The 13,639-nt window shown below is 41.6% G+C and overlaps 1 protein-coding gene across 2 annotated transcripts in view; it reads right to left on the reverse strand.

Annotated features, from left to right (window-relative positions):
* Positions 1-13,639, reverse strand: part of si:ch73-374l24.1 (protein kinase C alpha type) — a 113,276-nt gene that overhangs the window by 23,971 nt on the left and 75,666 nt on the right. For both annotated transcript variants that reach the window (XM_031312435.2, XM_031312436.2), the window contains exons 4-5: positions 6,619-6,730; positions 4,646-4,774 (exon numbers count right to left, since the gene is read on the reverse strand). In XM_031312435.2, coding sequence (XP_031168295.1) covers positions 4,646-4,774; positions 6,619-6,730 — 241 coding nt within the window. The remainder of the gene's footprint in view (positions 1-4,645; positions 4,775-6,618; positions 6,731-13,639) is intronic.

Here is a 13,639-nt window from a genome sequence, read left to right on the forward strand (position 1 = left end):
CACTGTAGCAACACTTTCTTCCTATATATAGTAGTAGTAGTAGATGTGACATCACAATCTTACGGAAGTCCTGACGGCTCGTTTAAAGGCGTCGTTTCTGAATACGGGCTGTGTGCATTTCTCTGTGAATTGCGCGTTTTGATACTTCCACATTATTTATATATCCCCTCGACCTGTTAGTAAAAGAAAAAAGAAAGGGAAATCTCACTTTTAACAATACAGGACCTTTAAAACACAATTGAGCACTTGCAGTGATGTTTCTTTTAGTGATAAAGGGTTTAAGGAAATTATTAAACGGCCTGATGGATAATGAGATCTGCTAAGTCAACAGCCAAAAGCAGCAATATAAAGTAACAATCTATTTCCTCAGCTAAGATGTGTTGGTCACACTGCAATTTAAAATTTTAATTTAAGCCTCTATTTGTAATATGGTGCTATGATGGTGCTATGAGTTGTTGTCAGTCAAATGTGCTTTAAACCTAAGGCGAACATGTCAGTGGTAGGAAATTTCACCCTGAGTAAACTGCGGTGTGCTCACTTTGTCCCGATCTTCAGATGCCCTATGAGTGTGTGTGTGTGTGTGTGTGTGTGTGTGTGTGTGTGTGTGTGTGTGTGTGTGTGTGTGTGTGTTTGTGTGTGTGTGTAGGCAGGCCAAAAAGGGACAACGGCATGTTTGTGTTTGCCTTTTTTAAAACTCCAGAATAAACCTCTGCTCATGCCCACAGGTTGTTCATATCGCTTTTGCTTGAAGAGACGTTGATCATGAAGAGGAGTAAGAGAAGGATGAAGGATGTATTTACAGTGAAAAAAGAAACGAGCAAACAAGGTAGAGGAAGAGCGTAAGAGACAGAGGATGTAGAAGAAGAAGGATATTAGGGCCAGAAGGGAAAGGACAAGTCACTCAACTGAGCAATGGATTCAGCTGGTAGAAAAAGAAAGGATGATAAAGATGATGTCTTTTTGAGGAGCTCAGCAGATGGGGGGGGGTGGGGGGATGGAGGGGTGGAGATATGCTGATGTCTCAAAGGAACAGGTTAGAAGAAGGTACCAGCGAATGTCAATATTGGACGAAGAGATGGAGAGGAGAGATACAGGGAAAAGAGGAGAGAGAGAGAGAGAGAGACCGGGGGATATGTTTGTTTTCTTGGCTGGAAAGATTTAATCAAGTTCAGGCATCGGTGCGGTGAACCACAAAGGCCCGCCACTTGTCTGTGGGACCGGAGGGGAGCTGGAGAACAAGCTGAGGCTTCACTGTTCAGACCGCTGCCATTATAGAGGAGGGGAAAAAAACACTGCAAAACATTGACTTCCTCTGCCGTCTCTTCCTCCTTGTCTTGTTCTCAGTATTGATCTTTATCTTCTTTTCTCTGTCAATCACAGTCCATGCTTTGTCTAAACTGGTCCATCATTATTACATTCCACTCATTGTTTTGGTTTTGTGCCCTACATAGTTACTGTTTTGCTTCAGTCTCACCAGTCTCGTCAGCATTGTTTCAAGCAGAGGCAGCTAGTGTCGTTTGGTATCTCTGTACGATAGCACACGACAGACAAAGTTGGCGACTAGCTGGTGAACATAGTGGAACATTTAGCAGCTAAAGATACAGATACTTTCTCCGGAGTTGGTGGGGACAAAAACAGAGCTAAGCAGGACTTCAATTCGTCAGGTGGACAGAAACACAACTGTTCAACCCATCCTCACCCAGAAAACAACCCTATAGGTTGATTGTGCAAGCAGCTCATAACGACTCATATTTACATTTGTTGGCAGCGACCTCTTGTGGTTTTAGTAATTATCGCAAGAGCAAATGAAGTGAGGTTACAAAGTACAAGAGCACCACATTAAGCTTAAAGGTGTGGGTATACTTGCGGGTATAGATGGCGCGTGCCCTACGAGCACGCACGAAGACATTTATGCTCAACGCATTGTTCGTTGCAGTACTCTCCAAAACACCAGAGTGCGTACAGACAAAATAATCTGTGAATGAGCAAGAAGTAGTAGAGAAGAAGAAACCGGAAGTTAAGGAAAGCAGGCTGCCTGGCAACAGTAGTAAACACAACCATGTTAAAACAGAGACGTACCGCAAAACATTACATTTATCTACTCTAATCATTAACGTGACTGTTGTTTATCTCCAAATCGAAATGACTGTCTGCCTGTAACACTGTGAAGAACACTCTTTACATGAAGCTGTTTTTTAGCTTTGATAGAACAATCTCTCATGTTTTTCCACACTCTCCAGCTAAATGTTTCTTCTTTTCCCAGTGTAGTGTCTCTCTCTAAACACATATTTAAGGCTCCCTGTGGTCTGTACATGGAGAATAACACAGATGTTTGTACAGACAAACCAGTTCTTCCCAGCCATCCGTGTTGAACTGAAAGTGCAGTAGGCGCAGTTACAAAAATTCAGAGGTCCACGATCACGCGCCGCGACAGCTTGTGGTGCCTTCGCGCTAAAAACGACCATGGTGACGTCATTTTACGGAGCGTGCCCCTCGCGCCAAGAACGCCGCGGCTACCATAAACCTAGCTTCAGGAGGCAGTTATTAATTAATTAATTTTAGTTAATAAATCAATAATTAGTTGTTTCAGCGTGTGTTCTGAATTTCTGCATTCTATTCATACAATATGTTTTTTTGTTGCTTTTTATCAATGTTTGAGTGGGGTTGTTGTGGTTTAAAAATACTGGGTGTTACAAATACCAGGGCCGTTTTTTGATCCCAGTACGTCAATGGCAGCAGGGCAAATAAAAAGACCGCAATATAATAAAACTGAAAAGCAGAGTGAACAAATGCTGTAAGCCAACTGTGACTATAGCTTCCTCACCTTCCCTATTTCTTTTCACCTGGATGACTTTAAAAAACAAACATTTTTATGAAAGCAACTATTTCTAAGTCAATCATGTCTGCAACTCTGTCACTGCTGCAGCCAGAGATTATTCCTGTTTGATCCCCACTGAGTTAAAAACACTTTGGCCCTAGCACTCATATTCCCTGACCAACGCTGTCTCCCCATGTTTGTGTGTGTTTGTGTGGGACAGCAAGAGAGAGGTTATGGAAGTAACCCGGCAGCAATTTCTCTCCCTGCAATTTCTAACACCGGAGAGTTTTCCACTTCAGGTGCTGCTCTTGACTGACAGGATAATTTGGAGGTGTTGAACACACACACACACACACCCACACACACACAGGTGCTACACAAAGCTACAGTTTAATTCAGTTTCAATTTGTTAAGTTTTTCATTTTAAATTAAGTTAGATTTCTTCTCGTTTCAGGTAAAACCTTCTGGAATCACAGTATGCCCAATTCCCTGGGTGCAGCAGTCCAATTTCACTGTTGACAACATTGATGCATTACAGTAGGAATGGCACCTGATTCCTTCCATTGAAAGTAGCTTGAGAGAGATTGGGGATGACACGCAGCAAAGGGCCGGACTCGAACCCGGGCCGCTGCAAAGGACTCAGCCTACATGGGGTGCACGCTCTTACTGGGTGAGCAAGAGGTCACCCTATGCATACAGTGTTTTAAGAGGATTGTGACACAATTTACAGCTGTATAACTTTTTATGAGAAAAAAAGTCTTTTCGGGTCAGTCAGGGGTCACAACACTACGCCAAAATCGCCTCACACTGTGTGCAGTGAAAGACTCCAAGTTGAGCCAGTTAAAATAAAAGAATCTCACTTGATAATGATATCCAAAACCAGAATTAGGAACTGATAGAGAGCTTGGTCACACGGTGCAACGATAATCACCTGAAGCTCAATATCAGCAAAACAAATGAGCTTGTAGTGGATTACCAAACTCCAAAACGTGGATGCTTCACACGCATCTTCAACCTGACAGCACAGTAGATCTATACAATCACTACAGTTTCAAGTGGGCATCCAAGTTTAGGGTCACTAATTCAGTATCTGACCAAATGTCTCAGCTTCTGTTGCCGAGTTGAATAGTGGCCAGAAAAGTGTTTTTTTATAGCACATTATGATGATGTCAAAGTGAATTTGACCTGGACCTTGGATATAAAATGTCATCACTTCATCATTTGATCCTATTAGACATTTGTGTGGAATGTTGTCATAATTTTTGTTGTAAGTTTTGCAATTTTTGTGAGGTCACAGTGACCTTGACCTTTGACCACCAACATCTAATCACTTCATCCTTGAGTCCAAGTCGACGTTTGTAGTAGAAGTAATTCCCTCCAGGCGTTTCTGAAATATGGCATTCACTAGGATGGGACGTACGGACGGACAGACATACACACATAATGCCTTCGGCCATGGCTATCGCTGGTGCGGAGCCTTAACAAAAAACAGAGTGGAAGCGTGAGTGGAAACAGAGTGAAGCGTCTGAAGAGCCTGCACTGACAGAGAAAGGTTTCTCAGCATCCTTTCAGTATTCCTGACTGAGTGAATGAGTGACCACTTAAGCAAGCATCTGGCTAGAGGCAGAATAAAAAAAAGAAAATTCTGATTAGTTCATTAACTCAAGTCTACGCCAGAGAGATTTCTTTCAATGGTCTGAAGATCAAACACTCACAGTCACATCAGGGAACCTCTTGCTTACTGTACGTCTCTCATCATTTGAGACTGAGCAGCCTATAAAGTACTGTACAACACAAGACTACGCACTGATTAAGAATAAGACCAACCTGTGACGTGTAGCTTGTCCAAGCTGACCTCGATCTTGAGGAAGAGGCGACCCCGACGCTCCGTGTGGTCCGTCCCACACAGGCTTGGCACGTTGACCACACATTGGTTGTGCACGTTCATGTCGCAGGCTAGAAAGAGATAGAATGAGGTGTGTTGAGTTTATCTGTAAGGGGACTTTTTTTTAGGCACTCCACATAACAGTGAAATGTACCTCTTTCCTTGTTCTATATGCATTGAGGTTGAAAGGGAGGACAGGTTAGGATAAGTGAGTGTAACATTGCACATTATGCTGAATTTAACAAGTTTAATGCAATTTATGATGCACTTATGCGTGGAAAAGCCTCTGCCTCTGAAGAAAATGTGCAAAAAGAGTTAGTGTGATGTAGTGGGGAAAAGAAACTAAAATCAACCTTTTTTCTACGGATATCTCAATGACAGCAGACAAAGAGTGAGCACAACATTTTGCAGGGAGCTCTGCCTTGAATTACAAAAAACAAAATCAATTTCAGCTTTATTCTTGTTGTTTACATCCTTGAGGAATACCAAAACAAAACAAATGTAGGTTTTGCAGCTGCTGCCAAAACATTACACATATTGCTTCAGATAACATATTATTAATTGTGAGTCATTCTAATGTACTCACCTCTGTTTCTGTACTGCAGGCAAAGTCTACTCTATTCAACTTAAGAGACATCTAACGTTTGTGAGTATATTTTTACTGTCACATTTAGCAGTTTGATGAAGCGCTGCTGTGGTTCTGGATCTTTTGGAAGCTTTCCACTGGAGTAAAGTCAATGTCTATCCAGTGTTGACTGCAATAAGTTAAAAAATGTTTAGAGTACCGGGACTGAGCCTGTAACTCCTGGGCTCAGTGCTTATTTTCTTTTTGGACCCACAAACATGCACGAAAGGCTGCAAAATATTTGTTTCGGAGATGATTGAGTGCAGAAATGTTTATTTTAAGTGAGTGAAAGCAGTAATCAAAAGCCACTGCTTTTGTTAAAGGTACTGTGTAGCACTTAAACGTAAGTAATCACCACATTAACAGAAATGATATAATCACTATGAGTAGATGAGCTCACCATCTAGTGGACTAACTCCACTGTGTCACACTGGGTTGGATAGGCCTATTGTAGGAAACACACACACACACACACACACACACACACACACACACACACACAGACACCTCCCTCACCACTCGGCAGGCTTGTCAGGCTGACATGCTGGGAGGAGACAAGAAGAGATGAGAGACAAGAGATGGGGAAGCAGCTATGGCGTAATGGCGATGGCCTCCCTGCATCAATTTTCTTTGGTGTGCCCCCATTACCATCTATGATGAGGCCACCACCAGAGACCCACAGATGGATGGACAGAGTAAGAGGAGGCGAGAGTGAGGGAGGATGATGGATGGAGACGGCGTGGAGACAAGAGGGGACAGATGAGGTACAGTAAGGGATACAGAGGAGGAGGAACAAAATGTAAAGGGGAATGAAAAAAGCATGGTGTACTGTAGAGGAAAAGGATGGGGAGGATGTGTGGGAGTACAGAGAGAAGAATTGGGAAAGCAAAGAGGGAAGAAAGAGAAGAAGTGGGGCCAAAACAGAGAATTAAAATCAGGAGAATACAGTACAGAATGGGGGTCATACATGTAAAGAAAGAAGGGAAGACTTGATAGAGGAGTGTGGGTGGAAAGAATGGGAGCGCAAAGAGGAGGAGTAGGGCAGGACAGTGAATTCTGCCTAGCCTGCATATGTGGCTGAGAGTAGTACAGTAACAGTCTATTCCCATCTGTTCTCATTAGGGCTGACCAGCACAGCATATTCAACACAGGTGCACACACGCACGCACTCTCTCTCTCTCTCACACACACACACACACACACACACACACACACACACACACACACACACACACACACACACACACACACACACACACACACACACACACACACAGGGTGTGTACTCACTGTCACATTTCATCCCTTGGTGGATGAGCCCGTAAAGCAACGAACCACAGTGGTCACAGAAGGTGGGACTGCCGTATGTGTGAATCTTGAACTTGTGCTTGCTTCGGGGGTCCTGAGCAACAAAGAGAGAGATAGAAAAACCATAAAATATCAGATATCAATTTTTTTTTTTTTAACATATCTTTGTTTTCAAAAACAACAACTGAGGCTGATCATGATGTCTTTAGTTTTGTATAGGGTGCAGAATGGGACAAACTGAAATGTTGTCCTCATGATAGTGCTACATTTACTTTTTCCCCACTGGTAAACTCCACAATGTTTCATTTTTCTTTGAACTATTTTTACATTGTGTTGCTTCTAAACAAGCACAAGTTAAATTCCTTTTACTTCTAGAGGCCACAAAGCCTTCAGATAATTATTCAGATGGCATAGTTTGAGGTTTAGAGGCTCAACTGTAGTGTTATAGGAAAAGAAAGGGGAATAAAAATTCAACATTTTTGTTTAAGGGAATACAAATGGACCTTTTTTTATGATTAACAGTTTATTGGTTTTTCAGAAAATTTAAACACACACATATCCATCAGAAAAAAAGGCAAATTGACCTTTCTTAAAACATCTGTTCATCACTCTGCTGCTTCATGTCTCCCTCAGAAATTAATGATTGCAAAGAGCATCCAAACAGAGCTGACTTTCTTTGCCTCATTACCACACTAAACAGCACTTCACTTTAATTTCTGTGTACTGTGGTTGAGTTTTAGCTGTATGATACGCTGTATCTATGATATCATCAGTGGACAAGACTGATGCAAAGAGAAAGAGAAAAAAGAAGGGAGGAAAGAAAGAAATATCCAGCTGGAAAGGAGATGTCACGCCATTATCAGTGCGTGGGAACGTGTAAGGTTTGCGTGGTTTTGTGCTTGATGTCAGTTCTCTACATCTTGTCATCCTGGAAGCCGTCCCAGCATCCTCCCCGTTTCAGTCTTCAAGTGTTATTAGGGCACAAATACTCAACGTACAGTGATCGTACGGTGCCAGAAGCAGCGTAACTGAACAACTGTTTATCTTGGCCTGAACATCTGGCACTGAGGCTGAGTAAAAATCGAGCTAATGAGCAATTGGGGATTGATGCTCTGATAGGTTTCCAAGAATAAGAAACAGGATAAGATTATAAAAAAATATGGTTTCTGCAGCACATGCAGTATTCATGTCATTCAAGTTTTATTTGTCGGAAATCGATTCTATTGTGATAGCTGAGGTTAGCTAATTTCTACAATCGCCACAAAACAAACATGGCCCTAATTAAAGCCCTGCAAATGAGAGTGGATAAACCCCCACCAGTGTCGCCTCCATCACGCTGAAATGTGTCAGAATGCCTGCATGTGTAATTATACAGGCCACTGACTGAGTAAGTAGGCACACATTGTTAAAAAGCGCCCCCCTTTTTTCCAAGCAAAGAATGTGAAGGCAGAAGAAGAAGGAGGAGCAAAAGACGTAGAAGGAAAGTGTATGAAAGAGGAGGGAGTTGGTCTGACTGGCAGGGAAATGAGCCAGTGGTGTGAGTGAGGGTCCCAGAAAAGTCTAATTAGCATGTTCTCCTTTTAGTGAGCTTGCCTATTTTTGCTCATTTCCTGGGGCCTTTCCCGAAGGCTTTTATCGGGGGGAAAAAACAGATGGTGTAGTGGTCTTGCCCCTTGTCTCCTGGGTCTCCCAACTTCTGCAAACCAGTTTCGCCTCCTGACTGCATTCTTTTCAACTTTTCAATTGTGGGAACATTGAAGTTATCTTAAAAGAGACTTGCTGAGTGAACAACAGACACTAGGGACTCTCCCTGATCTCTATTTCTTTCTCTTTATCAGCTCTCTACCTCACTCCCTTCCCCTCTAAGTCTCTAGACAGCGAGCACTGTTTCTCACTTTCATGCCAAGCTCTCTCTCTCTCTCTCTCTCTCTCTCTCTCTCTCTCTCTCTCTCTCTCTCTCTCTCTCTTTCTCTCTCACTCTCAGTTTTCTTTCTTTTACTCTGTGTCATTGTCTCTCTGTTTGTGCTCCCCTTATCCTGGGAGCCATGGGTGAAATTAAAATGGCAGGGTTTCCACTCACAGTCAAACTGAGCCTTCGACTCAGTGCAACCCATTGCAGGAAGAGGCTGGGTGTGAAGACATTATCTGTTCAGCGCTCTGGGCTTCTGCATGTGTTTGCGTTGTCTGCATGCATCATGCATTTATTCCACCCTTTAGGCCAAGTCAGAGCCTTGTGTTGGTGCAAAAACCCGGAAAAGCGCACATGCATTTAACAACCTGAACTGAACTGAACAATTGCTCAGACGCACAAAAAACCCTTCTCTGTCTCTCCGTCTCACCTCTTCTGACCCAAAATAATCTCTCTTCTTGCTCTCAAAGCGTGGAGAGATTATGACTATACTAAAACAACCCAAAGTATAAACTCTAAACTAACAATACAGTTGAACCTAAATTTCTCTCTGCACAAGCTTCTCTTTCCTGCAGCATCATCTGCAATTTAAAAGTGTCTTTATGTTCGCAGGGCCCATATAGTTTGTCAGAAATTGTATTTGTTACTAGTCAAGCTCAGTATTAAACTTCTTGCTTACACCATTAGTCCACTTGAACACAGACGTTTCAGGCTCTGCTAAAAGAAGGAATAAAGAAAACATTTGTGCTCCCCTATATCTCTACTCTATGCGAGAGACTCAATATAAAGGCAACAAATGGAGCCTGTTTGCTTCTTTGTTTTGATTACGTATTAAACAGAATAAGAATATGCATAATATTTAAATGTGCAAACACTTGAAGAGGCAGCGCTCTTGGCAGCTTTCATTGTGGCCCACGCTCCCACATTAAAATCAACCATTTGGTCAAGTAAATACACAGTTGTAGATGCTTTTGATTTCTTCCAGCTGAGAAGAAATCTGAAGATTTCTTTGACACCATGCAAATCATGTTGTATGGTGTCAATATGTAGCATGATGACCCTTTGACACTGAAACAAATATTTATAACTAGTCTTTTCAGACAGAGGTGGTGGCTTACAGGTCCTTTGGGCCCCTGGGCCTGGTAACATTGTTTAGTAATGCATCCATGGGTAAAATGCCTGGGAGCTGAGAGAAGACTGAAGGAAACTCATCGCTGCAAGTTCTTTTAGATGCACATGCAAACACGCATGCACACACAAACACCACGGAGCTTTTCCCTTCGGTTTGTTTCTGTTGTTGAAGCTATGCCTGTTATGAGAAGCATGAATACATGACACACAAATCACTAATAGACAGTCAATCATGTAAGATCCAAAACAAGTTAGTCATGGAGCTGAAGCGCTGACAAATAGAATACATATGAAATATCTAAAAGTGGAGTGTGGCACATCTAAAAACTGACTTGCTAAGTCATCACTGTAGCTTGGATCTATGAAACATCCTCTCAGCCATTTAAATACTGGACATCATGCTGTGCTGGGGGAAGATGCCGGCGGACAAACCGTTGACACTAACAGACACAGCTGCTGAGGCGAAACCAGGGAAGTTGGTTCCAGTGAGGCGAGATGATGCTGCTGCCGAATTCCTCGGAGCGCAACAAGGGCCACATCAAGCAGAAGAAAGGGGAAGAGGTGGATGATGAGAGCAGAGTGACAATATGCCAAACGCGGGTCTTGCTAATTATAGTCAGGCATTGACAGGCGCATCGCCATCAGAGGTAACAATATCTAATAACTAATTGGACATTATCGCCATAAAAAGTGAAGGGCAGAGTGGAGAGGCTGATGACGCATGTCTGGGGTTAATTGGTTAACAGGCCCTACAGAGCTACCTTCCCATCGGCTTCATACAAATTGGGTTGATGGCTACATAGACAAAGTGTAATTCACCCATATGATGCTTCATAAGTACACACATTGTGATCTTCATCCTTGTTTGATTTGACATGATTATGTTTAGAGACGTTGTTGTCAAGTATTCTGCCTACCGAAGTGTCCCTAAGCAGCACACTGCATTTCTCCAGGGCCACTTGAAAAGGAAAAAGAAAGGATAATTAGCTTAAAGTAAAATGCCACTTTACCATCAGTTACACACACACATCTCTCCTTTCTTGTAAAACAATGAAACTGTATGTTTATGTTATGTATATGTTTCATATTTAAGAAGCTGGACCAACAAATATTTAAATATTTAGCACTTTTGCTTAAAGAATGAAAGAACTGTCGATTATCACCTGCACTTATAGGTAACACTAAGCAAACCTTAGCAGACAAAGTGACTTTATAATGTGTCTCTAATTCACATCAAAACATCCCAAATCTTCACCCTAAGGATTTAGAATAAAAAACATACAGACTGAACAGCTGAATTGATTTAGTGATTCTATGCAATGAAGCTCTGTCTGTGGAACTATTTATGCATTACTGTAACAAACACACACTGGATATTAGCCACAATGTGTGTGTGTGTGTGTGTGTGTGTGTGTGTGTGTGTGTGTGTGTGTGTGTGTGTGTGTGCGTGTGTGTGTATTCAATTCTTCGTCAATCTATGTTGTGATAGGTAATAGAAAAAGAATGGTGAATCCGCTAAGTAAGAAAAAGAAGCACTTAACTGCCAACTTAGCAAATTTAGCATCCATTCCTCGTCAGCCACAGCCTGTCCCAAAAAACGAGTTAACTAACATTAGCCTTACTAAACGTCAGGTCTTTGGCGGGTAAATCATTTTTAATCAATGATTTTATTATTAAACACAATCTTGATTTTATGTTTTTAACTAAAACCTGGTTAGACCATAATAACAGTGATGCTGTTCTCATTGAGTCAGCTCCCCCTAACTTCAATTTTATGAGTGAGAATAGAGCGAATAAGAAAGGAGGTGGAGTCGCCATTTTGTTTAACGACTCGTTCCAATGTACTCAAATAGCTTATGGAAACTTTGCTTCTTTTGAATATGTGGCTCTTCAGTTAAGGTCCCCGTCTCGACCTATATTTCTAATTATCTACAGGCCACCTAAATACTGTGCATCCTTTTTTGACGACTTTAGTGGACTGCTGTCTTTAATCTGTATTAACTTTGACTGTGTAGTTATTGCTGGTGATTTCAACATTCATGTTGACAACCCCCAGGATAGAGGGACAAAAGAACTGTGTTGCATTTTTGAGAACTATGGACTGACTCAGCATGTGACGGAGCCCACACACAACAAGGGGCACACTCTGGACTTGATTATCTCGAAGGGTTTGAACATTTCCAAGGTTGTGGTGACTGATGCTGCTCTGTCTGATCATTCCTGTGTTTTCTTTAATGGCACTATCTCTGTGCACAAAAGTGTCCAAACAAAGTTAAGAAGAAAACGGTATATCACTGACAACACCAGTGAAACATTCATTCAGCTTTTCTCGTCCACACCCGCCCTCTCAGGGGTCTCAGTCACTGAGCTTGTAGACAATTTCAACTGTAAAATTACAAATGTTATTGATGCCATTGCTCCCATTAGGGTAAAAACTGTCTCTGATAAGAAAAGATCTCCATGGAGAAATGCCATACTGGTAAGAACAGAAAAAAGAGAGTGTCGAAAAGCAGAACGCAGGTGGCGAAAAACTAATCTCCAGGTCCACTACAACACCTATAAAGAGAGACTTCGCACTTATAATTTGGAACTGAGGAATGCAAGGCGGTCCTTCTTCTCGGACATTATTGCCAAAAACAATAAAAATTCACGTGCTTTGTTTGCTACTGTCGATAGGTTAACAAACCCTCCAGTACCAGTAGCATCTGAACTTTTATCCACAAAGGCCTGCAATGATTTTGCCACCTTCTTCAATGACAAAATTCATAAAATTAGACAAACAGTCAGTGCTTCCATATCGAGTACAGGGTATGTGTTGTCACAATGTCCAGGCAAAACAGATTCCAATATGACCCAATTTCATATGATTAACCGTAAAAACCTGGAGGACATTATACAACATCTGAAAACCTCCTCCTGCTGCCTTGATATTCTACCTACGGGCCTTTTCAAAAATGTTGCAAATTGTTTGGCTACAGATCTTCTACAGATTGTAAACACGTCTCTTCTCTCAGGTATCTTCCCACAGGCCCTGAAAACTGCAGTCATTAAGCCACTCTTAAAAAAGAACAATCTAGACACGTCACTAATGAGCAACTATAGGCCGATATCAAAACTTCCATTTTTAAGTAAAATCATTGAAAAAACGGTTTCTCAACAACTAAACCTTTTCTTGTCACTAAACAACAGTTTTGATGCCTTCCAGTCGGGTTTTCGACCACACCACAGCACTGAGACAGCTCTTGTTAAAGTCTTTAATGACATCCACTTAAACAGAGATAGTGGCAAAATTTCAGTCTTAGTATTACTTGATCTCAGTGCTGCATTTGATACGGTCGACCATGACATATTACTAGACCGATTGGAAAACTGGGTTGGCATTTCTGGCTCAGTACTAAAGTGGTTTGAGTCTTATTTAAAGAATAGGGACTACTTTGTGTCTATAGGGAATTATACATCTGAGCATACAAATATGACGTGCAGAGTTCCCCAAGGCTCCGTCCTGGGGCCTCTCCTGTTTAACATCTACATGGAAATTATGGAAAACAATAAAATAAGTTACCATAGTTATGCGGATGACACACAAATTTATATAACCTTATCGCCAGGGGACTATAGTCTAATACAACAACTGACTAAGTGCATTGAACAAATTAACGACTGGATGTGCCAGAACTTTCTTAAATTAAATGAAGAAAAAACTGAGGTGGTTGTTTTTGGAGCAAAAGAGGAACGATTAAAAGTCAGCACTCAGCTTCAAACGATAATGTTAACAACAGACAAAGCCAGAAATCTTGGTGTAGTCATGGACTCAGACCTGAATTTTAACAGCCACATTAAGACAATTACAAAGTCAGCCTATTACCACCTTAAAAATATATCAAGGGTTAAAGGACTTAATGTCTCAGCAGGACTTGGAAAAACTTGTCCATGCTTTTATCTTCAGTAGACTTGACTACTGTA

Source organism: Sander lucioperca, chromosome 21, assembly GCF_008315115.2.
Source record: "Sander lucioperca isolate FBNREF2018 chromosome 21, SLUC_FBN_1.2, whole genome shotgun sequence".
In the NCBI taxonomy this organism is placed as follows: Eukaryota; Metazoa; Chordata; class Actinopteri; order Perciformes; family Percidae; genus Sander; species Sander lucioperca.